General features: G+C 37.1%; 1 protein-coding gene across 2 annotated transcripts; it reads right to left on the bottom strand.

Moving 5' to 3' along the window:
* Positions 1 to 127: 127 nt before the first annotated feature.
* On the bottom strand, positions 128 to 13,557 carry LOC130414420 (interferon-induced GTP-binding protein Mx3-like). Of its 2 annotated transcripts, XM_056740301.1 has the most exons (15): positions 13,417 to 13,556; positions 13,269 to 13,297; positions 12,353 to 12,554; positions 11,426 to 11,542; positions 11,136 to 11,228; positions 6,761 to 6,915; positions 6,549 to 6,687; positions 6,243 to 6,441; positions 5,542 to 5,620; positions 5,336 to 5,458; positions 2,485 to 2,617; positions 2,207 to 2,359; positions 2,019 to 2,095; positions 1,703 to 1,912; positions 128 to 1,323 (listed from the first exon to the last, which is right to left on the bottom strand). In XM_056740301.1, the coding sequence occupies exons 3-15, from the start codon at positions 12,546 to 12,548 to the stop codon at positions 1,099 to 1,101; spliced, it is 1,899 nt and encodes a 632-aa protein (XP_056596279.1). In that variant the 5' UTR covers positions 12,549 to 12,554; positions 13,269 to 13,297; positions 13,417 to 13,556; the 3' UTR covers positions 128 to 1,098. The 2 variants fall into 2 exon arrangements, with proteins under 2 accessions (XP_056596279.1, XP_056596278.1); XM_056740300.1 differs by having other exon boundaries at positions 13,269 to 13,557.
* Between the last annotated feature and the right edge of the window lie 12,521 nt (positions 13,558 to 26,078).

Genomic DNA, 26,078 nt, shown 5'->3' with positions numbered 1-26,078 from the left:
TTCAGCGGGGAAGCGACAGAAGAAATATGAACTCACATTCCTGAAACCTTTTTGAGATCACTTTATTTTGTGACATCATGCTAAAAAGAACCATTTGATTAGAAGATGGGTAGAAGGTTGTGGCCATGAAGGAAGTAAACAACTGTTTAGGCTAAAATTAAAAGATTTTATTTCAAACAGAAACAGATTAAAGTCTCGTACAGCAGAATCACTAAATCTACATCAAAGATGAATTGCTTGTAGGGATGTAACGATTCACCTTGAGACGGTTGAAAATCGAATATAACGTGTGTGAACTGAATCGCAATACATCTTCTGAACAGCAGGGGCCGCCATGTTCACTTGTTTATATTAAAGATACTTTTTCTATTATGAATTTGTTTTAAATTGCAGTTTAGTTTTGTTATTTGAAATAAAACATCATTTTATTATACAAAGAAACGTGAAGCATTTAAGAAATAATGCAAGGAATGTTGTTCATTTCTAATTTGTTCCAACTCATTTTGTAAAAATAAATCGTGAGAAAATCGTGAATAAATCGCATCGTGAGATCAGAATCGCATCGCATCCTGAGCTGAGTGAATCGTTACATCCCTAACTGGATACCTGGACCATAATATGGCAATGAAAGATTTATTTCCTATATATAACAAAGAATATTAGATAAACTTATTATTCAAAACTTATTAGATAAAACTTATTGCAGCTAAGATCCTCTTGTCATCCAATTACAAAAGATTTGCATATGGCAAATAATTTCCCTGTATAATGCAGATTATATTGGCTAATTTCATTGCATAACAAACTGTTATACTAAATGTGTATTCATTAAACTTTCAGAAAAAAACATAAAAAAATGTTAAGAGATAACAATACGAGGAGCTGTTTATTGGTTCAGCCAGCGGTTCTCAACCTTTTTGATTGTTTTCAACAATAGTCATAGGCACCCTATCACTCACAATAAAAAAACAATTTCTACCCAAGAAAATATTTAAGAGTTTAACATCAATCCATTATAAAAAGGCCAAATATATCGACCCCTTTGGAAAAGAAAAAGAACATATGTAAAAGAACATGATTTAGATTTTCTTTGTTCCCTCACATCAATTGATTCATTTCTTCCCTAGTCTTGGTCAAACATTCAAGGCGAGACTGTAACTCTTTGCGTCTTTCACTGACACAATGATCCTCAGACAGCATCCCGGTCACATCTGACTCGATTAGCAGATTCAGCATATCAGTCTGCAGGAGCTCAGAAGCCTCTTTTAACATAATATACTGGGCCATCATGGGCACCTGATCAGACATGCGGATAATCATAATCTACAAAAAAAGAAAGATCAATATATATAATGGATTGTTACAGTCTGGAATAATGATTGATCAATAAAGGAGCCACATTTTATACCTAGCAAAGCTAAGACTTTATTTATATGGGACCCTGGACAACAAAAGAAGCCTTAAGGATACATTTTTTGAAAATGAGATTTTAACATCACCATAAGCTTTCCATTTATTTATAATTTAAATAAGTTGTCGAAGAGCATTGAACTGATCTTTTAATTATTCTGGGGTTGTGTTTTGTTCCTTCATCAGGTTGTGTGCACATGTACGATACTGAATGAAGAATTTCAGGCCACCTTATAAAATACAATACATGTATATTATTATTGTTAAATGTGTAAAAACTAAGAAGGCTCACCTTATTATATGCATTGAGCATATCAGTGTACTTGGTTGCAACATCAAAGAAAGGTAACTGAGCATCAGAAAATGTCTCGTTCCCATTCTCGTTCAGGGTCTTAAAGTACATTTCATCTTGAGTGAAGATCATGTTTTCGATATTTAACTGCTCTTTGATCCTCTCCTCAGCTTTGCTTTGCTGACCTGATTGGCGGTCTTCGATTTTGTCCTGGTTTCAAAAGAAAAGGATGAAATAGAAAGTGGATTAATACAGAGGGTTCAAAAAGTGAACCAATGTTGTTTTTTATTTGCTCTCATTCAGGAGCAATACTTACAGCCGTGATTTTTAGGAGATTAGGGTATCTCTGGAAACAATCTTTAGACAAATCCGAGAACTGCTTGTGGATAATGCCTAACATGAAACAAAAATCTCAAATGTCTCAAGGCTGACAATTCGAAAAGTAATTAAAACTACTAAAACATTTCCACATTTCCAAGACTTAACAAAGATGTGTGATTCTACTTTTAATGGTAGCGACTAAAGCAATGGCTGGTTCCTCAAGTTGGGCAATATTGCTCTGCAGAATCATCTCAAAAGGCCTGTAGCTGCTGAAGCCGGCCAGTTCCCGTCCTCTATTCTTTAATATTTGTGCTTTTACATCTGACGGATGGTTAACTGTAAAAATGTATAGATGACATATTATTTTTTATTTTAATATGAGCACCAAAACAAATACATGCTTCTTACAAACATGTCTAATACAACAGTAAATGTTTCATAAATTGGAATTTTATACTGACAGGATGATTTTGTTCTGTCAAGATGAGCACTCCACTTCTTGTATTCTTTCCGAAGCTGCATAAACAAATTGTCTGAAATGATCAGATCCCCTGATGATATTTTCTTAATTTTATCAGTGAATTCTGTTAAAGTCTGTAAAAAAAAGAAATGTATTGCATCAGTGGCGGTTCTACATTGAATCACTCCCCGGGCGAGATCCGCTCTGGGTGCCCCCCCATCTACTCCCACCCATCCGAGAGAAAAAAAGCCATGTTTTACCATAACTATATAAGTGTAAGACGAACCTTATATTTCTCAATTGCACAAATCCTTCAACAGAACATTTTAAAAACACAATTCTGCACAAATCAGTATAAGTTATCAGAACTTAAATATACTCTATGTACATAAATGTTGCAACATATGTACATGATGTACATATGTATCATGATGTAACACGACCAGAGAACAACAACATTAAAATATTAAGAATAATATACAAATAAAATATAGAAAAAATATTCTAAATAGCACAAATCCTTCATCACACAAAAGCAAATCTAATTATTACACTATTGCACTAAGAACAGAAAACACAAACTAAAACCTGACCTTTCTGGCCTTCCTTAATGCAAAATCATCAATAATGTCATCATACGAAATCTGCCCCCTATTGAGTTATTGATACTGATGATAGGAAGGCCAGTGAGCTGTTCTTGAGACATGGTTGACCTCAGGTATGACTTGATCAACTTTTGAAAAGCTCCTCTCTGCTTGAGCCACAGTGACTGGCAGAGTAAGTGTAATCCTGAGAGCAGTCCAAAAGTTGGGGTAGATCTCTGATAGATCCTTATCATGCATAAAAGTGATAAAATTCAAGGAGGCTGATGGTTTTTGATGGCTGACCAGTGACAGAGGATTCTCCAAAATACTTTAGAAGTGCCCATGAATTTGCAATTGAAATTGACATCAAAAGACAGTAGGCTACAGTATAACTCTTATGAATTGCAAATTTAAATAAACATGCCCTTACATGCCAAATGTCTGTCATGACTCATTAGACGCTTTATTAATCTAATCTAAGGGAGGAACAATTAGCTCCTTGGTTACTGCCTCGAATTATATTCTTTGTCACGCAACAGAGTTATAGCAAATGTTTGCCTTTGAACACATCCAGACATATGTTAATTTCGTTGGCTAATTACAGGGCCCAACATTAACCCCAATGATGGAAATAAATAATAACTTTACTTGTAACAGTTTTGTTGCAAAGCACAATCTTATGGTGAAATTAGATCTCGTGTTTGTTGAGTTAAGACCGAATTATTGTTGTATAAGCATCATAGCAAGAAGGCTAACAAACGTAAGAGTTAACGTTACCACCCATTAACATTAGCCCTTCATTGATGATGGATAACGTCACCGTAATCATACAGAGAGAACGTAGTTACATACCTTTATCTTTTGCTCCTTTCTCCGCTTCTACTTTGATTTTTTCTTATATTGGGCACCTGACGGCTTAAACCTTTTTCTCTCCATCGCTTTCATGTTTATCTGGCACTCGACAATCAAGACTAAACCACTTCACCTCCACATAATCGTTTCTGATTAACTTTTTTTATTAGCCATTTCACACACAATGCAGAAAAAAACGTGGAAAAATAGGCCTGTGCTTTAAAATTATGAATGAAATGTGCGTTATTTAGAAGAAAGTCAAGGTGTGACTGATTTTAGCCCACTAAATGGGCCCCCCTCCTTGTCCGCTCCATTTGGGAGAGGTGAACTGTCCATCAGGTGATCAGCCCCTCCCCTTTACAGTTTTCACACAGCTTCTGCGCTTCTCAGCAAGCAGGGGCGGCGATTTACCAATTCCCCACACAGACAGTTATATTATACATAATAGAAACCTGCTTTGCGGCGCGGATTATTTTTCTTTTTCAAGTGCTTGTGCCGCCCCCCACGTGTCGTGAAAATTTGGCGCCCCGGGCGGCTGCCCGGTTCGCCCGTGCCTAAAACCGCCACTGTATTGCATTGTAATTATACAGATGTTAAAATCCCTATCTGTTTCTGTCTCGACACTACCCAGACTACATCTCCCAGAATCCCATGCAACTCGTCAGCCATCTTTGCTTGTCACATGCACTTGTTCATTACCTGGACTCTACTAGGGCTCATATATGCCCTAAACCCTTCAAAGGGGCCTTACCCTAAGGAGTGAGAGTTTCGAATGGTGTAGGGGACCAAACAACTGCAAGTGCCCTCCTGGCACTCTTGCGTAAAATTAATTATTAGATATAATAATATCTAAAATGTTTCATGACATTATTAAAATTAGATGTTGTATCTGTAAATATTATTTAATGGACATGAGATAACATGCACTAAAAATGAACTGTTAGGTTGTTATGCACGACATTATTATGCACGACGGAAAATAAAATGAACAGGAGGAGCTCTTGCTGACTAGGATTTTATTTATCTTTCTGTGGTCACATGACTTCTCTCTTTAAAGTGACTGCTGAAATATTAATGACATTGCCATGCGCTCTCACTAGACCATCTTATTCTAGCGTTTAATGTCGAGGAGGACTCAGATCATCTAAGCTTAGAAGGACTGCTCTAGGCAGGACGAAGCCTCCCCATATTCTAAAACTAAATATGAACTTCTTTTCTTTGCAGTATTTGAGGTCTAGAACATACAAAGCATATTTTCTGATCCTTTAATCTGTTTTACCTAAACACACATATTACCTAAACACATACTGTTAAATTTCAATTAAAATAAATAAAATAATTTGGAAATGTCTTCATTCTTTCAGTGGCTGTAAATAACAAGACAAGTCGAAATGATATTCTGAGGAAATGTCTTACCTTAATGAGGTATTGTTTGGCCCCCTGAGGGTCTTGTGGTGGTTCACCCTCAATCATGTTCAGCTCTTTTCTTGTTGCTGATGACTTTCTATTAATCTCTTCATCCAGCAGTGGCAGTAATTTCTGACCAAGAAAAATATTTATGTTGTCAGGTACATTTTTTAATTTTGAAAAGGCCCTTAGATTAGGAAATAAAGACTATATACTTTTATATGTTTAACCAGATGCTCTGTCAGTTCAGTGGCAAGACATGAAACAGTAGCTTTGTTGTCATTCAAAAGCTGTCTGTAGAAAAAGTTAAAATAGATAGATACTTATTAATGAAATTTGTATGTGTAAACACTAACAGTACTTTACAATAATAAATGCATTTACTCACACTCATATCATTCCAAACTTTTTTTACTTCGGCAGAACACAAAAGAAGATATTTTTAGCAACGCACTAACCAACATTTTGTATTGGAAAGAGACAAACCAGGTTTTGAACGACATGAATGACATGCTTTCTAAATAAGCTTAAAATTGTATTTGGTTTTCCCACAACCATATGTTTTCTTTCAGAAGAAATTCATTAACCCACTGGAGTTGTATGGATTAGTTGTATAATACATGCATTGGAGCTTCAGAAAATCAGACGATTCAATAGCATTACGAAGCTATAGGAAGAACCAGAAAATTATTTAATATAACTCTGACTATCAACTAGGTTGTCATTGTATGACTGAAAATTTAGGAAATTGATGGGATTATTTTCATGTACCCATCAACCATTAATTTAAAGTGATGATAAAACATCCTGTCATAAATTACAAGGTGAGTAAATGATGTGTGAGTAAATGATGAATCGTGTCATTTGTGGAGTCAATATTGTAAGCCGATTTTTTATATTTTCTTCAGATTTTAACCTGAAATGTTTATGTTTTTTGAAGAAATCTCTCTCCATTTCTGAAGCCTCCTCAAGAGAAATATTCTCATCAATCTGTTGTTGACCTCTACATTTAACCATGATGTAGCCTTTGTGAAGAGGGATGACTTTGTTCTGGGCAATGGCCAGAATCCTTTTCTCTGCCCCTTTGTCTATGAGGTCCGGCTTGGTCAAAACAGCTGCGAGAATCACAAGGCATCTTTTGTAAAATGTATATTCAACATGAACTTGTGCTACCAATATTTGGTAAGATGTTGTGTGATGATTACGGCAATTGCTACATTACCAAGAGTTCTTGTCCCCTCTGGATCTACTTCCTGTGCAATTTTCAATGCTTCTGTTGTTGCAATGTCATTATTGCATGGAACCACCACCATAATTAAAGTTTCAGGTTTCTTAATAAATTTTGCGATCAGAGTTTTGATCTACAAGACACAAATCCATAGTTTTAAAACTGCATACAGTACAAAACTTAGCTTGAAAAACGAAAATACCAACTTGAGTTCCAATATCTGATGGTTGTCCTTGTACAGGAACTCTTGCAATTCCAGGTAAATCGATCAGCGTGAGGTCACACACATCCGGTGATCTGATTTCTAAAACAATAATTTCCTCAGAGATTCCTGCCCCATCTCCAGCCAGTTTATTCTGGGCTGTTAAACACATACACAGCATTATAAACTATATGTTTGCCAAACTGAATTACATTTGTTAACAATGTCAACCAACTTGCATGTGTAATAAACGCAGCATCAGCCCCGACCACGCCCTGTGCACCAGCACCTCTTCAAACACTTCCCCGGACACTCTCACCGGACTTTCAGTAAAAGACTCCCCTTCCCAGAACACTGTGCACTCACTCACCATCATTGATTACATTCACACCTGCATGCAATCATCCACACAGCATTCTCCCATTCTTCATGGTCAGGTCTAGTTGTTTAAATGTGGATGGTCCTTGTTTACGGTTCCTGTGGATGTTTCCCTGTTCCTTATTCCCGTGGATGTTTCCTGTATCAAGTTTGCTGTGGATGTTCTTTTTTTGCTTTATAAAGTGGATTTAGTTATGTTGGGTTCCCTTCGTGCTTGTATCCTGTGTGTATCATTACAGAATGTTTGTTTTTATGTATTAAATAGTTTTTTATATTGAAACAGTGTGAATTCCGGTAGATTGGGAAACCTGCCGAAAGTGAGATAACTGTCAAAATTGTTCCCTGTATTCATCCTATTTAGTAACATCAATATAAAAAAACATGTGGTTGCTATGCTTTTTGGGTTTATATTTTTATATTAGCTTACTTTATGCTATAATAAAAAAACAAATTAAAAGGGAAATTCCAAGCAAACATCAATCTTACCATGAATTCTCTTTTTACCAAAGTAAGATATCATGTGGGGGGAAATGCCTTCTCGGTACTAAATAAATTTTGGTAAAAAAAATCCACAGCAGGACATGTATCATACCTGGTTCATATTTGACATGACCAAAAGATGCCTGAAAATAATAAATATGTTCCTGGAGGGCCTGTTTGTGCGTTTTAATTCACATAAATCCTACAAAGTAATCTCTCAAACACGTTTCTATTTTAGTGACATTGATAACATATTCAAAAATCTTATATGGAAAACATATATAAACTGATATTTTTCTTATGGACTTAACAGGGGTTTAGGAAAAAATAGATCAATACAAGTTAAATATATTGGTTACAAGAAATGTTATTCTTTCACTCAGAAAGTGCGTCTGTTGAATAATTTTTGAACCTGACATTTTATGAGCCATTTAGGTGAGCCACGCCCTAGCAGAGTAAACACATGCAACTGTTTCCTGTTTTTTTTCCTTACGACTACAAAAGAATGTTCTCTTTCACCTACACTATCGAAAAGCATAAAAAAAGCATGTTAATCGAAAAGCATGTGTTAATTTTTAGTTTACAAACATATGTCATTTGGATAAAAGCATCTGCTAAATGACTAAATGTAAACGCAAACTATGTGTCATTCTATCTCACATGCCAGCAACTGTTTTATCTGACACATGTGATGTAAAAAAAGGCAATTTCTTCCAGAACTTATTTATAATCTTGAACAAATAATTCCTATATTGTCTTTATTTTTAACAATAAATATTTGATTATTACTGTAATTATATTAGAACAATATATATTTAGGCACAATGGCGCTCTCCTCCCAGCTGCGCCCCTTTGCACTGCTTACACTGCATACCCCCTTTTAGCACCCCTGACTTACATATATGTGAATATTTATAACCCTATAGACCAATGCGCTAAAGTTTCATTTCTTCACAATAGTATAATGAGGTTGTGCTTCCTGCTTTAGATTAAGAGCAATAAAGGATCGTAGAAGTCTTAGCATCTATCCTCTGTTCTTCCTTGAGCTCAGTGGCTGACCCAAGGAATCAATCCAGGGGCCCGTTTCAGAAAGCAGGGTAAGTGCAAACTCAGAGTAAGTCAACCCCAGAAAACGGAATACTCAGGGTTTTTAGTTTCAGAACGCGAGGTATGTCAAACCCGCGACCGCGGAGTAAGTCAAGCCCATTTCAGAAATCGAGGTATCTTATACTCCGAGTGAGTAACCAGAGTAACCTACTCCGTGAACCTAACCTAACCTGGTCGGGAGCAGGTTTTATTCCGCAAACCCAGGGTTTGTTATAATCTCCGCCCCCTTTTCGAAGCGCGAGCGGTGTTGAAATTGCATACGTCATTTGTTTATTGATTCGTGTTCCTAATCGCGCTCTATTTAGTCACACAGAACTTAAAATAGCATGTTCGTTTATTCAGGAACCCGTAGATGAGGAAGCTGCATTAATTCCCAGAGAATTATATTTATGTCGGGAGAGAATTGTGAGGCCCCGTTTGGACGTTTTATCTTAACTTTTATGGCCAGTTTAAGAAGTATATTTAACATTTCGCAATCAGGCATCTTACTAGCAAGACCATTTTATTTCTTTAAACTTTCCTGAATAAATGATGTTATTGTATTTCTACGACGTCGTTTTAGTGGCACGTTAAAAATAAAATAAATTCAAGATTACGAGAATAAAGTCGAAATGTTACGAGAATAAACTCGTCGTAATACGTATTTTATTTTCATGAAAGTTGTAGTTTAAGAGTTGAAGTTATGTTTGAGCACGTCATCTGAATCAGTGAGTTAATTCGTAGTTCATGTCAGATTTTTTCTTCTGAATAAATTCAGTTTCCTACATAACCGCTGCAGTGTCCTTTAACTAATTATAACTCCATTATGATGCGCCAAAAGACAAAGAATTTCCTTATTGCTAAATCATAATCTAAAGTTGGATTTAACCAAATCCTCCACATCTATTGTTTCTAGAAATTCTGTTATTTTTCTCAAAATATTTCGACTTTATTCTCGTAACATTTCGACTTTATTCTCGTAACATTTTGACTTTATATTTCGACTTTATTCTCGTAACATTTCGACTTTATTCTCGTAATATTTTGACTTTATATTTCGACTTTATTCTCGTAACATTTCGACTTTATTCTCGAAATGTTTTTTTTTTTTACGACGCCGTCGTATATTTCATATTCAGCTGCTGCCAAGATCTTTTTATTGCAGAAGGATAGCACCTACATGAGAGCGAGAGAGTAAAATATAATTCGCATTTTCACAGTTTCAACAAAATAAATATAAAAGTGATTGACATATAAACTGGCGCAATAACAAGTGAAGCACTTTTCTCCCACACCAACTCTCTTTCTTTTGCTGCTGTGGCTGTGTTGCTCTTTTTTTCTTAATATTCACTGAACGCTTGTAACAGTTCATTCAATTCGATTGGCGAGAAATAAACAGAGCGCTTTTTGTCACGTGCCGTTGCAATGGTGAATCGTGCTATCTTCACTCAATTGATGATGGCTTTTCATCGCCATGCTGCACGAGCGTAACCTAGAGTGAACTTACTCAGGGTTGATTGAACTAACTCAAATCAGCTGTTCTGAAACTGAAAACTCAGAGTAGCGATTCTCTGAGTAAATCAACTCAGAGTTCAGATTTTAACTCGGTGTTGGTTGAACTTCCTTATTGAAACGGGCCCCAGGTCTAGCAGCTAAAATAAATAATTCCTGATAATATTATCCAACATTTTCTGTAGTTGCACGATCCTGTTTGTGATGCCCCGATAGTTTGGTCTTTCAGTTTTTTTCTTTTGAGTTCCTGTTTCCTGTCCTGTTTTGTAGTCATTTGTAGTTCTTTTGTTCATTGGTTCCGTGTTGATTGTCTGATAGGTGTGTTTTGTTATCCAACTTTAGTTTGTGTATATATCCGTGTTTACTTTGTCTATAGTGTCAATTGTTGTTAATGTGTCATGATTCGTGTTCTGTGTGGAGAGAAACATATTATGGTCAGTCAGGAGGACATATGTGTTCTCTCCAGTCTTTTCTTTGGCCCCGCCCCGCTCGTTTCCTGGTTTAGCTCAGAGCCATTGGTAGAGGGAGTTGTGTCTTCTACGTTGACTCCAATGGAACAGTTAAAGTTAAAGTTTCAATAGTTCCTGGAAGATAGTAACGAATGGAGCTGCGACTTAACAGACCAACTGAGGTAAACTTCTAACCCATTTATAGAAGAAATTGAATGAATACAAAAACTAAAGAAATAAAGCATTTAAAGAGAAAACATTACTTCTTGCAACTCTCTGAAGGCTCTGTGAATCACGTGACACGAGCTCTCAGCAGTTCCCGGAAGTTACTTTTGTTATAACCCCAGGGATTATATTAAAAACCAAAACTGCAGTTGGATTTGCTCTCCTTGCTGCACTGTAACAGTTTTTCTGCAAATGTCACATCCATAATGTTGGAATTGCCCAAAAGAAAAGAGATGTAGTTGGACTAACCTTCTTTAATATGCTCTTCAATTAATGAAGGATCATCAAATGTAATTATCTTCTTTTCGTATTCAGTAGCATGTGCGCCCTTAAGGCTGTGACCTGCAACATCACATGATTGATTTACATCAAATACTTGATTATACTTAAAGGTGTAAAACATCACTGATCAATGAATGATTCAAATTAAAGAGATAAACTCTCTGCTAAATTGCCACCTCTGGATAACTTTGTTGGCATGATTTAGAAGTGATTTACATTATTTTGCATTTCACTTAGAATAGAAAACATAACATTACCGAATGATGAATTCCCTAATGCTGCCTTGGTTTGTCGGTAAGACAGAGTGGCCTTCCAGTTTATTGCATCTGTTATTTTCCTCAACCTCAGCTCTAGTGGACATCTGGTGACAATTCCTATATGCTCAACACAATTCATTCATCAGTTGATTGTACTACTGAAAAACTACATGTGAATTATAGTTAGAATCAAGGGCCTGTTGCATAAACTGCTTATGCTAGTTTCAGGAGCCATTACTTTAAATCAGTTACTTAGGTAAATCGAGCTAGTTGGAAAATGAAAAGTAAGACTGAACTTATGTAAATCTTAACTAATTGCTGGTTAGTTAGAGTAGTTTAGACCCAGTAAGTTTATGCAACTGGAACCAGTAGTATTTTTATTTGATCTTCTTTAAATAAAAACAAACATTTCAAGTTTTTCTTTAATTCCATTCCATTCCATTCCATTTTCTACCGCTTATCCGAACTACCTCGGGTCACGGGGAGCCTGTGACTATCTCAGGAGTAGTTTTTCTTTAATAAAAAACGATATTTTTTATAAAGTTATTAAAATAGTAATAAATAAAAACATGCAATGCCATCCTGTACGTGCATGAAACTGACAAACTAAAGTAAAATGTTGAAACTTCACTTGAGATTTATACTGGCATACAGCAGGTGTTTAAATTAACATTTAAAGGCAGGGTGTCCGATTTCTAAGAGCCATTGTTGATGTTCAAATCCACAAAACAAACACAGCCCCACCCCGATCTTTCGCTTTCATCAGCGCTCGGCTCGACTTATGTCCATCCTGTAGGTGTGGACTGTGCACCTTGATGCTGATTGGCTACAAGGTTGTTTTGGTACTCGGCCCGACTAAACAAGCGTAATTCGGAAATCGGACACCCCGCCTCTAAATACCCAAATAGGAAAGAAAATAGACCTCACCAGTCCCTCTTGGAAGTGCAACTCCAGACAATGCCTCCAGCACAGAACTTTTTCCAGTACTCTGGTCTCCGATCACAACAATAGTTGGTAGTGCGATATTGAAATCTTTTTGAACTCCAATTGACCGCAAATGATCAATCAGATCAATATATGGACGAATGTTCTCATTTAAATGATCGTGAAGCTCTCCTCCCATTTTCAGCTAAATTACACAAGTTTAAACAGGGTCAGAGGAGTGAAATAAATATTAGCGGTGTATTTACAATATTCACAAAAACTTAAAAAAACACAATTAAATTTAAGACTGCGAGCATGGAGTAAAATAATCTGCCTTAAATAATATGGGATGGTTTCCTGGACAGGGTTTAAATCTATAGTCCCAAATGTTAGAGGTTTCTTGATCAGAAACAATTTACACTGACATATAAAACATATCAGTGCAAAAGTTGTGTCTTAAGATGCAGACCAGTGAGTTTTTTTGTAAAGTATGTTTTTAAAAACGACTTAATATCTTAATTTAACTAACGCCTAGTAGCCTACTGTTTAAAGCTAATTCATGTCCGGGACACCGCCCTTAAAAATCCAAATGTGATCTGGCTGGCCTTTAAAAGTGCGTGTTTTTCATGCAGATTAATTGTCGTCTGGTCTGACCAGGACGAAACCTTATAAACACTATACGTCATTCTTAAATTATTTGTTAGAACAAATTAAGGCACGTCGACTGGTTAGGCCTCATTGCACTAGTTATTTAGCTGGATCTAAAATAACATGTAACATAACATTGTAAATTAAATCTGTAGTAATATTTGTCTTCATAATTTGGCCCCATCTGGGATGAAAATCACAGAATTATGAGATTTAAGACGTAAATTTGTAATTTATGTGCATTGTTGTAAATGATAGATCATAATCTTACCTTAAAGATGCAGTATTCAAAATCGCTGACTGTATGATAAACGCGAGAAATTAATGATTTTATTGACAGTATATTATTTATGCCCAAAATTACCGGAACTGTTGATTTTGGTCCTCTTTTTGGGCAGAATATATCTCAAACTACTTACAAAATTGAAGACACGAAGTGATAAATAATAAACACCGGTATGTAGTCCACAAGGCAAGTTATCAGATACAAGGACAAGGTAGTGATGTAGTGATGTGCCGAGGCGTCGGAGCGTGTGTCGAGAAATCCCGGAAACTTTCAGTGATGAGCGTTTCTTTTTTTTATTATTACATCCACAAAGCAACAGAAACAAGAAAAACCAGATTACATATCATGCTAGGGGAAGTAACAGACAATATTAAAGGAATACTTCAAAAGTGCGATGTACAATTCGTATTGTCTTTGGATTCTTTGAGGGCATGGATTCAGAATAACGTTTTACTTCATTTTCAAATACTAAACAATTTGTTTACTTTCCTTAATATTTACATTTATGAATATGAAATTTGGCCATTACAATAATACAACTAATAAAGAAAATGTTTGTTTGTTTATCTTTACAAGTCACACTAAGACCTAGGAGGACATCTTTACTGTAAAACAAAATCCTCACATAAGTTAGAATGAAGGTCTACATTACGGCAAAAATAGAAAAAAGGGCATTGCCACAATAAATGAACAATTGTTTAAGGCTTTTGTTTGCATAAGCAACACTTCTCATCCATATATTTTTATATAATATAATTTTATTTGTTAAAAGATAGCTTTTAGGTAGACCAAACTTCTTCATAGTCCACATCATTTAAAAAACAATTACAGTATGCAATTGCATTTGGTTTCGAAACAATATTTTCCTGAAAGAGATTTCTTATAGATTTATTTTCAGAGAGAAAAAAAACAAGGTTTACTTGTATGCCTATAAATGAGTTGCTCATATTCTAATCTGTTTTGTTGCTTAAATAGGATACAAATACCACTAGATATATTTCACCACAAACAATTGCAAATTCTTTTGGTGGTATGGGAATTTTATATTTTAATAAAACATCCTCATAGGTTAACAAAAGGTCAACTTGCCAGGGTTTGAGGCAGAAGAACCCAACTGCAGGCAGACACTGGGATGAACGGGTTAACAATAATTTATTAAGACGCAAAAACACAAAGCAAAGACCCACGATGGGGTTTAAACAAGATAACAGAAAACTGATAGGACACAGACTAACTAGGACTTGATAAAATAACACTTGACATGAACTAAGTAAAACAAACACAAGACTAAACTTGACTTGACTTGACAAGAACAAATCCAAGGGGACAGTCACAGATGTAACCAGATACGGAATACAGAGCCAATCAGATACAGGGTACAGATACAATCAGATACAATGCACGAGCACAGGACAAAAGACATGAGGATCATAAATAGGGAAGACAGACAAAGGATAAATAACAGAGACAGGTGTGGGGAATCAAACACTCAAGGAAAGCTAACGCGGAAACGAGATGGCGGGAAAAAAAACAAATGTTCTTATTATTACTCAACTCAACTTTATTTATATAGCGCTTTTTACAATTTTCATTGTTACAAAGCAGCTGTACATGAGACACATTAAATACAAGAAAAACAACTAAAGGTAAACTGTAAAAACAAGAAAAAGGTGAAAAACAACAAAAGACAGACATACAAATGCTCCAAACACACAATATGCATAGGGGAGAGCGAGGCATGTTGTCACACTTTTCACACTGTGTAACATTTACTGAGCACCATACATCACAGCGGTATAAATGTTATACCAAATGAAAGAATGACTTCTTGGGCACATAATTTGAATTCATTACATTTTCATATCTTATCTCATTACGGAGTTGTAGACTGTTGAATAGAGGATGTGCACTTGTGACAATTTGCCCCATCGGCAGGTAAGTTGTCACACTAGATTATCTAAAAATAAGAACACAACTACTTAATTGTGAATATTGATTTTCATTTTTATATTCAAACCAGAACTGAAAATATAAACAATCGTGCCTAGAGAATATGAAAAAACAATTATTTCAAGCCAAACTGTACACATTTCAATCAAAACGCATTACTTTGAACTTTAAACTCAAACGTTCGGTGGCTTGCACATAGATCCATTCTGATATGGCCGGATGTCCTCTGGAGTTGGTAGCCTGTTGTCAGCAATAGCATTGCTGGGTAAGGGTGAGCTGGTGGAAGCAGAAGCATAACTGGGCATGGGCAAACTTGGTTTCCAGAAATACATCTCTGTTGTAAGGTTGAACCCCGGCCACCCTAAAGCTAACCTGAATCTTCAGGGGGTTGCAACCAGAGGATAGGCATTTGCCACAAACCCAGGAATGTCATAAATTGACATTGTCCTCCCTGGGATGTTCCTCATCCAGGAATTACACGCACTGTTGACGTGCCTCTTTAGTGGCCCGTAGACAGACCTCTCTTATGGTTCGAGCCGACATGAGCAGTGTGTTGGGAATGACAGCATGATTATGCCATTTTCTTTTGCATAATTGAGTCCATCAATGGACAGATGAGACTCGTGGTTTTCCAAAAGGAGTATACAGGGCTTCTAGTTTGAGCATTTTGTATGTTCACTGAAATGTTTCAGGAAGTCAACAAAGTGCGTGTCTTTCATCCATCCAGAGGAATTTGCCCCTCCTTTGCTGCAAGGTGGCCCATTGATCAGGAGATGTTTATAATGTCTATATATATTTGTACTGGGGCAAATTGTCAGATGTGACGACTTGCCCCAAAGTCATTGAGACAACTTGCCCCAAACTGACATGTGTGGTAATGTTGGCTAAATCTTAAGGTTAGCTCAACATAGCACGTCAGCTAAAGTATCAAAAGACACGTTATTGTCTCCTCTATTTTGTGCAAGATAATCATTTTTATCATTCATATCTAACAAAGTTGTATTGCATAACATTTAAAGTGCCAATTTTTTACTTTTTAAGAAGAAAAATAAGAAAATTGTGCTAATATCAGATTAGAGCGATCTTGACCACATGTGAACAGGAAATTGACTATAGAAGAAGAAGTCACACAAAGTGGCTATTTGATTTTTGAGATAGAGCCTTTAGTGTTGGAGTTATGACCAGTGTGACAACTTACCCATGTGACAACTTACCCCGCTCTCCCCTACATAGCTACTTTCAAACATTGACATAGACGCACACACGCAAACACACTCGCACACACACACACACACACGCACACACACACACACACAGTGAAAGCACACATAGTAGAGAGAACCACAGGTCAAATATTAAACAGACTATAAATTCTTATATGCAATATTAATTATGTCTTACTTCTCAATTCTAAAGCAGCCCCCCCATATTTGGTAACTATCATACTGGTATGTTATATAGAGGTATCTACATTCGCGTTTCATATTGGTAACCCCGGATTCAACCTCCATCCGCGGGGACCGAAGGAGTCTTGCGCGGGGTTTCAGCAGCGCCGTCGCGGTTAGATTTCAAACATTCTCCTTCACTATAGCACCTGAGGACAGAAGTTGTTCATGTTATTTAGAGTTTTTGTACACGCCAGGAGCGAAGGCGGTATGTGACGAGCTACAGGTCATTGTGTTAGTAAATTAACGGTATTTTTTTATGTTGAACATCGCGCCCGCCGTAGACTGTTGGGATTCGGGAATTTAGTGTTGAATACCACACTCGGTCGTGATTATTTTGTGGTGTAATTCAAATGTGCAAATGCAGTCATCCGTTAAATCGAAAGCCCAAATTAAAACGAGTCACCAAAGCTTGAGGTAAATCGATGTTCACGAAGGATAGCCCGGTAAAGTGATTAATGTACGTTACCAGATAGATATACAGTATATGTAACGGAGGCCAGATGAGAGCTTGAGCAAACGACGTTACCGACACCCTCATCTTTAGAGCAGGCCTGTCCACCATAGGACCGTTGGATGGTGGGAGTGAGACGGCCCGCTACAAATACCAGTGTGATAATTTCTTGACCGTGACATCCCTAACGTTAATGGCTTACATTTCTGTATAAGTACGGTTTTAAGTGTAAATTACTCTGTGTTATTTGCTTAGAGTTTGTTTGTAGAGTCACATGTAAAAAGCTTAAAGATAAAAGTCTATAGTAACTATTAACTATTGTCACATGTGGTATTGTTTGTTTTAGGACACACTTGTAGGCCACTGGATGCTGACTACTGAAGGTTAGGTTGTGTGTGACGGTGCTCAGCACAGCTTCATGTCTGGCCTTGCCACTCTGTTCATAGCATGTTACATATTCAATCTTGAGTACCAGGATAGGGCAGCGTGTATCTTGGAGTCTAATGAAAGGTATTAGTTGAACAACTTCCTTACCTGCATTTCATAGATATGTTAATTTTATATAACTTTTAAGACCTTTAAAACAATATTTCTCAATGAGAGGTGCATTTTTTTAGTGCAAATTATTTAGAAGTCTCCCCTATTTAACACTAGCAAGCTGATCATTTAATTCATGTGTTTTAATATAATATATTTTGTATATTTAATATATGACATTTTGTTTTTCCTGACTCTTTGTAGATATTAATCCAGAGAGTGGAACAAGAAGCGTCATCTAAAATTCCAGGATACAGAAGCCACATGTTGCAGTGAACCCACATGTTGCCGCTCTTCTAAACACAATGATGAATTTTCAGTGAAATCGATGAAAAGTAAGAAGCACACACACACACACACACACAGATCTCATCATTGAATTACATCATTTTAATATTCACTGTCTCTGACTGTATATGTTGTTCTCTGTTTTTCCTCTGACTATTAATATCTAACATTATTCTCTTTTTTCTTTTCCATAGTTCTAGCTACTTGTTGTGCTCAAGATGTGGACCGTTTTACAGACTCACTTGGGCTTTGTTTTTCGATGTTGTTACATGATGGTTATGTTGGTTAACGTGTTGTTTAAACATGAATGTTTAAACATTCCTTGTTTAAAGAGCTATGTTGGCTACTATGAAGTTGTAACTGAATAAAAATATTTCATGTACAACAAGGTACAAAATTTGTCTGTAATGTATTTTTGTATCAATTAAAAAATAAATATACAATGTATATCCAGTATGCAAAACATTCTGGATATACAGTGATTATGTATTTCTTCTAAATACAGTAAATTAAAGTCAAGCAATTGGCTGTAAAAAATACAGCATTAAACTGTTGCTATTCAAAATTACAGTTTTTTCCTCTATTATGCAATTACAGAAAATGCCTGTAAATTAAATTACAGTACTGTGGCTGTAAAATTTAAAGTAACTGGCTGGCAACCCTGCTGCCAGTATTTTACTGTACATTTAACAGGATTTTATTTACAGTGTAGATAAGAAAAGGATCTACCACCTGCACTTGATTTTGAAATTCTAGGTATTACTAACTGACAGGACGCCTGAGAGCATAATGCACGTCGAGGATTGTAATACAATAGAAGTCAGTTTAAATACTGCGGCGCTAGACCATGTAAGGCTTTATAGGTAATAAGCAAGAAGTTAATGCGATGCTTTATAGCTAACCAGTGCACGGTTGACAGAAACGGGGTTATATGCTCATACTTTTTTGTACGTTTAAGAACTCGAGCTGCCGCGTTTTGAACCAGTTGCAGTTTTTGTAAAAGGCCTGCAACCACCTAAAAGTGAATTACAGTAATCTAGTCTTGATGTCATGAATGCATGAATTAATTTCTCTGCATCTGACAGTGACAGCATATGACGTAATTTAGATATATTCTTAAAATGAAAAAAATGCAATTTTACAGGTGTTGGCGACATGGCTCTCAAATGACAGATTACTATCGAATACAACGACAACATTCTTAGCTGACGACGAGGATTTTATGGAGCATCCGTCAAAAGTTAAGCAGTATTCTTGGTTGTTACGTATGGCGGTTTCTGGACCAGTAAGTAACACTTCTGGTTTGTCCGAGTTCAGTAGTAAAAAATTGTTACTCCTCCAGTTTTTTAAATCAACTATGCATTCCTTTATACGATGGAACTGCTGGGTTTCATGAGGCTTCGAGGAAATATAAAGTTGAGTTTCATCAGCATAACAGTGAAAGCTAATTCCGTGTCGCTTTATTATATCTCCTAGAGGTAGCATATATAATGCGAAGAGCAGAGGCCCCAAGACTGAGCCCTGTGGTACACCGTAGTGGACTTGCGATTTGCGGGACACATCATTGTTTATTGCGACAAATTGAAAACGGTCAGATAAATAAGACTTAAACCATTTCAATGCTATTCCATTAATGCCGACGTACTTTTCGAGTCTGTGTAGGAGTAGGCTGTGGTCAATGGTGTCAAATGCAGCACTAAGGTCTAGCAGCACCAATAACGAAATACAGCCACGGTCATACGCTAAAAGCAGATCAATTGTAACTCTGATCAAATCTGTCTCTGTACTGTGACATGCTCGAAATTCCAGACTGGAATTATTCATTAATGTCATTCCTTTGGAGAAAGGAGCGTAACTGAGTTGAAACGACTTTTTCAAGAACTTTAGATATAAAATGTAAATTCGATTTAGGCCTTGTCATGATTCCGCTATCATGTCATGTTTATTCTTAATCTTGCAGCGGAGTCATGACTAAGTCTAGTGTTTTGTGTGAGAAGGACATGGCATGGCTTAGATTTTGGCTTTCATGCTCCTTCTCGTGTCTCGTCTATGGCCCCGCCCCTCTCGTCTCCTCGTTAGCTTCCCTTGAGTGTTTTATTACCCACACCTGCCTATTGTTTATTATCCTTTGTTCGTCTCCCTATTTAATGCCCGTGTATTCTCTGTCCTGTGCTCGTTTGTTTTTGTACATACTGGAATCTTTGATGTCTGTTTGCCTGTCTGAACTCTTGTTCCAAGGAGTTATCCATACGCTGTGTCCCAGCGTTCATTTCCAGTGCTCTGTTCCTGTTTTTGGATCCTTTTGATTTTTGTTTCAGTTTGTTACCCTACGTGAGTTTTTCGTTCCTGTTTGGCTGTCTTTGTTTATCACCTGTATTTTACCCCATTGTGGGTTTTTGTTTTGTGTTTTATAAAAGTCTTTTGTTACCCCGTACCGCTGCCTGCATTTGGGTTCTTCTTATCACCACACGTTTCGTGACAGGCCTGTAATTCCGTAGTTCTCTAGGGTCGAGTTTGGGTTTTTTGACAAGGGGCCTTATAACAGCCACCTTAAATGCTTTAGGCACATGTCCTAATGTCAGAGATGAGTTAATAATACTGAGAAGAGGATCTATAATTTCCGGGAGCATTTCTTTCAGTAGTTTTGTAGGTATAGGGTCTAGCATGCATGTTGTTGATTTGGATGATCTAATGATTTTAGAGAGTTCATCTACTGTTATCTACTATTGCAAATAATTGCAGTTTCTCCTTAGGGGTGCTGTAGTTAGTTTGTTCAGCGGGATTCACTTCTGGTTGTATTGTTATAATTTTTTCTCTAATGTCTTGGATTTTACTTAATGAAGTAGTTCATAAATTCATCACTGTTATGCTGATAATCAGAATCTGAAGTCGCTGACGACTTATTTTTTGTTAATTTAGCCACGGTGTTAAATAAAAACCTAGGGTTGTGATGGTTTTCTTCTATTAGTGATGAAAAGTAGGCGGATCTAGACGTTTTTATGGCATTCATGTATTTTCGAGTACTATCCTTCCATGCTATACGAAATACCTCTAAATTTGTTTTCTTAAAGTTCCGCTCCATTTTCCGGGACGCTTTCTTTTTTATAGCCTGAGTGTGTTCATTATACCACGGTGTTGGGCTGCCATTTTTTATATTTTTTTAACGCAGAGGAGCAACTGTGTCTAATGTTTCCGAGAAGGTAGAGTTAAAATTTTCAATAGTAATGTCAAGATCGTCATCGTTTTTACTCATTCTAGATATTTGAGACAATTCAGGCAGATGGTCGAGAAACGCATCTTTGGTAGTTGAAGTAATCGTTCTACCATATTTGTAACAAGGAGTTTGATTTGCAGCCGTAGGCCAGTGAAGCGAACATAATATCAGATAATGATCCGAAATGTCTTCACTCTGCTGAACGATTTTAACATCATCCACATTTATACCATAGCATAGTATTAAATCTAAAGTGTGATTACGAAGGTGAGTGGGTCCTGACACATGCTGACTAACGCCCATGGAGTTAAGAGTGTCTTTGAAAGCCATTCCCAAGGCATCTGTATCATTATTTACATGGATGTTAAAGTCAGCAAAGACAAGGACTCTATCTTTAGCCAGTACTAGTTCTGACAAGAACCCACCAAATTCTTTAATAAAATCTGTGTGGTGCCCTGGAGGCCTATATACAATACCTAGAATAAAATGTAAAAATATTTTGTCCTTAGTATTAGCTGTTGATAGGTGAAGTACCATGACTTCAAAAGAATTGTATTTAAATTAGACTTCTGAGAGGTGATAAAAGAATTATTTTGAAGTGCAGCGACACCTCCCCCTCTACCTTTTAGAGAAGGCTCTTGTTTATGATCGGTTATCATATCGTTTACAAAAAGTGCTTTATTTGAGAGAGATCTAATATTAAGCAATCCTAGTCGTAACCATTGATTATCTGTACTTTGTTCATGTTTGATTTGTTTAACGTTTATTAAATTACTTTCAAGAGGTTTACGCATTATCTTGTTTGCTAATCCGGGGGACAGACACAGTCTCTATTTTAATGTTGTTTGTGAGAAGGGATTATTACATGTTGTATATTTTATGTATTCTGTAACGTGAGATGGCAAGCAGACAGTTGGTTAAGCCATTCTGTCTCCATTCTGTCTTCTGTCTTCTGTCTCCAATACATTACATATAAAGTATTGCTGAGGTTAAAATTGTGGATGTAGATTAAACACCATGCTCCAAAAGCTTAAAAAAGAAGTGACCAATGACATATTAGATGACATTTGAAGGCCTCGCTTCCACCTGAGTGGTTCAGTAAGCGGTTCGAATCTTGCCACGATATTTTGACATTCATATAAACCAAGTTACACAACCACATCCACTCTCTCTGCCCACACTCAAAAAATTTTTTTGTTGGATTAACATAAAAAAGGGTATCAAGTGGGTTGCACACAAGTATGTTGAGTAATTTTCTATTGGTCTATAGAACTGCCAATCTGCTGTAAACAAAGCAGATTTCATCACAGCTATTGCTAAACATTCAAGTCTTTCTCTTTTAGCGCTTACTGAAAACTGGATCAAACCAGAGGAAACTGCCACATCGGCTGCCCTCTCCAATAACAACACTTTCTCCCAAGACCACACGGGAGGGGTGGAGGAACCGGTCTACTCATTCCTATCAATTGGAAATTCAAACTGCTGGCACCCTCATGCACAACGTGGCTTCGAGTCTTATGCTGCTACTGTCATCCACCCAGTTAAAACTCATGTTGTAGTTATCTATCGTCACCCAGGTCCGACGAGAAGCGGGAGGGAGAGAGTGTAAGTAGGTTTTGTCAGAATGTGACCAGTGGGAAGGCATGTGTGGTGTCTGGGGGGGCTAGGTGGACAATTGGTGGAGGAGTCGGATACGTTTCTGTCATCCTTCCCCGAGGCTGGTACTCCGCTGCAGACTTTATCAACCTGACTGCATTGTTTGTCCTCAAGCAAATTCCCATATCAGCAACTCATAAGTCTGGTAATCAACAAGATCTTGCCTACACACGCTACTGCTCTACTCATCACTCACAGGTCACCCCGCTGCACACATCAAATCATTTCCTAATCACTCTTGATCTTGACCTAACCCCCCCAGACACTACACATGCCTCCCCACTGGTCACATTCCGACGCAGCCTACGTACACTCTCTCCCTCCCGCTTATCCTCTGCGGTCTCCGCCACACTCCATCCCTCTAAACAGCTCTCACTCTTGGACACTAACACCGCCACTTACACTCTCTGCTCTACACTTACCTCCTGTTTAGACAGCTTATGCCCCCTTACATTTAGCCCATCTTGTGCGTGAGTGCAGGTGAGGTCTCGGAGTCCCAACATCTTGATACAGGTGTGCCTCAGGGCTCAGTACTTTGGCCATTGCTATTTTCTGTATACATGACATGACTTGGCTCTGTCATTCAGAAACATGGCTTTTCCTACCACTGCTATGTGGATGATACACAACTCCACATGTCATTTCAGCCTGATGATCCAACTGTTTCTGCACACATTTCAGCATGCCTGAGTGACATTTCGCTCCGGATGAAGGACCATCACCTGCTGCTGAACCTTGCAAAAACAGAACTGCTTGTAATCCCGACCGACACAAAGACTGATCACAACCTCTCCATTCAACTGGGCTCATCAACCATCACATCTTCCAGAAAGGCAAGACAACTGGGAGCGGTGATCGATGATCAGCTTAACTTCACAGATCAAGTTGCCAGGACTGCCCGGTCCTGTAGATTCATCCTCTACAATATTAGGAAAATTAGACCCTTCCTATCAGAGCATGCTACGCAAGTCCAGGTAAAGGCTCTTGTCCTGTCCAGACTGGGTGGTTCGGCACCCCCTTATCTTCACTCGCTAATACAGACATATGTACCCGCCAGATCCCAAGCTCTGCAAACAAACAACATCTTGTGGTGCCATCCCAAAAAGGTAAAAATCTTTCTCACGTACCATCTCCGGATCGGTTCCACCTATGTGGAATGATCTGCCCGCTGCTACAAGATCTGCAGATTCTGTAACCATCTTTGAGAAACTTCTGAAAACACATCTCTTCCGTCAACACCTGACGGATCAGTTCTGACTTCTATTTTATCTCTACTTTAAAAAAAAAAACTCTACCTTAGGTCTGTATATCGCGTTAGGTTATATGAGACAAGTCTCTTTTTTTGATTGCACTTATGCTTTTGTTGTCCTTGTGCTGTACCAATTGCTTCCATTGCTTACCCCACCTGTAAGTCGCTTTGGATAAAGCGTCTGCTAAATGACTAAATGCTCACTGTTTGAGGCACACACTTAAGATGTTCTCAACTTACATATGAGTTAAAAAAATGAAACAAATGACAAATATCAATAGTGCTGTGACAGATGCTTACAAAGTCACATGAACTTCAGAGATACAGTAACGTTACCGGAGAAAGTAAGGAATGTATGAAGTTAAACCTGGACAGACCTAAGAGAAGTGACTTTCTTAGGAATAGTGAAAAGCTCAATTATATAATTAAACTGTACAATATTATATTCCTCTTTAATACAATATACAATAGAATATATACAAATTATGATCGCTGAACAACATGAACAATACAAATCATGAACTAGATATAGTTAAAGTTTGACTCTACTTTGTGGCTGGATCATCGTTATTGGCCATCAAAACAAAAGAACCATTCGCGGTTGAATTCATAAACTGGATCAACTCTCTAACATCTATCGAGAAAATTCAAAATATTTTAACAATTAACTAATTATGTGAATAAATGTATAAGAAATTTCAGCAACAGGATTCAAAGGTGAAATACACAACGTACCTCCGTTCCACATATTATAAGAGCCTGTTTTGATTAATTCACCTGTTGCTTCTGTATTGATGAATGAGAAAGAAAACAAGAACTAAAACCCAGATAGAAAACAAGAACTAAAACCCTTCATTTAAAACACAACACGCTCATGCATGGCATGTGTACGGTTTTCTAAAACAGATGATGTACAATGATGCTTGTTCTCATTTTAATGAATGGCACTTATAACAAACTTTTAGTAAAGCAAAGATATGATTAAAAGTTTTTATTAAATGCATTATAGTATTCCTTATAACTTACCCAGTATATCTTCTATTTGTAATTCCGATTGTCCAGAAGTCTTAGAACAAGACTTATGGAAATAATGAGAAGTGCCACAGGGAGAATTAATCTCAGTTTACCTGTGAAAAAAGATTTTTTTACTTTTGAATGAGGTCACATATTTTGTTTTGTTAGCCAGCCCATTCACAGTATTTTGTTGTTGGTGCTCAGTTTCATTTTCAAATCAATCTATTTGCAAACATTTTACTGCAATTTGAAGACAGTTACGTATCTTATATTTTGCTGTAAGGAAAGACAGCAAAGTAATTTGGTAATCAAATAATATCTGCCGACTGTTTTCAGTTACATGCAAACGTGTCGTACCCAAATTTGCTACCAGACAAAATATCTGACCCGCCTTCATAATAAAACCCTTATCATTCTCTTGTGTAAAAAAAGTACAAACCCAACTTATAAAATGTCAACCAAGAGAAACGCAACTAACCTCTTCGAAAGTGTATCATGATTGAATCGATAAGCTTTTCTGTCCACACTGAGGTCTTAACCCACTGGTATGTACACGTAGGTAGATACACTTAGATAGTTGAGGTAGAAGTTATGTAGAATAAATTAAACATCTGTTCTCTGTTCCAGCTATAATTTACTTAAATTCAGTTTTCCATGCTAGTCCAACTCCAATCAAATGAAGTCTATAGACTTTAGACTCCGGACGTCAGACTGACTAATGGCAGTGCAAAGGCTGCTGTTGTATTCAACCCATTCTGTCAAACCTGACAAAGTTTTTGTGGCATGGATTCCACAAGATGAAAGAAGCATTTCTTTAGGATTTTGCTGGTCATTGTTGACATGATTGCCTCACACTGAAGATCTGTCAGCTGTGAATCTCTCATACCACATCCCATGTTTGTTTGGATTCAGAAAGCAACAGAAGAAACATGAACTCACATTCCTGAAACCTTTTTGAGATCACTTTATTTTGTGACATCATGCTAAA

The sequence above is a fragment of the Triplophysa dalaica genome, chromosome 24 (genome assembly GCF_015846415.1).
Source record: "Triplophysa dalaica isolate WHDGS20190420 chromosome 24, ASM1584641v1, whole genome shotgun sequence".
Classification (NCBI taxonomy): domain Eukaryota; kingdom Metazoa; phylum Chordata; class Actinopteri; order Cypriniformes; family Nemacheilidae; genus Triplophysa; species Triplophysa dalaica.
Note: the sequence above shows the minus strand (reverse complement) of the source record. Positions and strands in the feature narration are given on the sequence as shown.

Bases quoted from the DNA above. Each gene is read 5' to 3' on its own strand.
- LOC130414420 (XM_056740300.1), bottom strand. From the start codon at position 12,548: ATGGGAGGAGAGCTTCACGATCATTTAAATGAGAACATTCGTCCATAT. The intron at 11,543-12,352 runs GTGAGGTCTATT...TTGAGCATATAG, and splicing joins TGCACTTCCAAGAGGGACTG to GAATTGTCACCAGATGTCCA. The intron at 6,442-6,548 runs GTAATGTAGCAA...TGATTCTCGCAG, and splicing joins AGAGGGGACAAGAACTCTTG to CTGTTTTGACCAAGCCGGAC.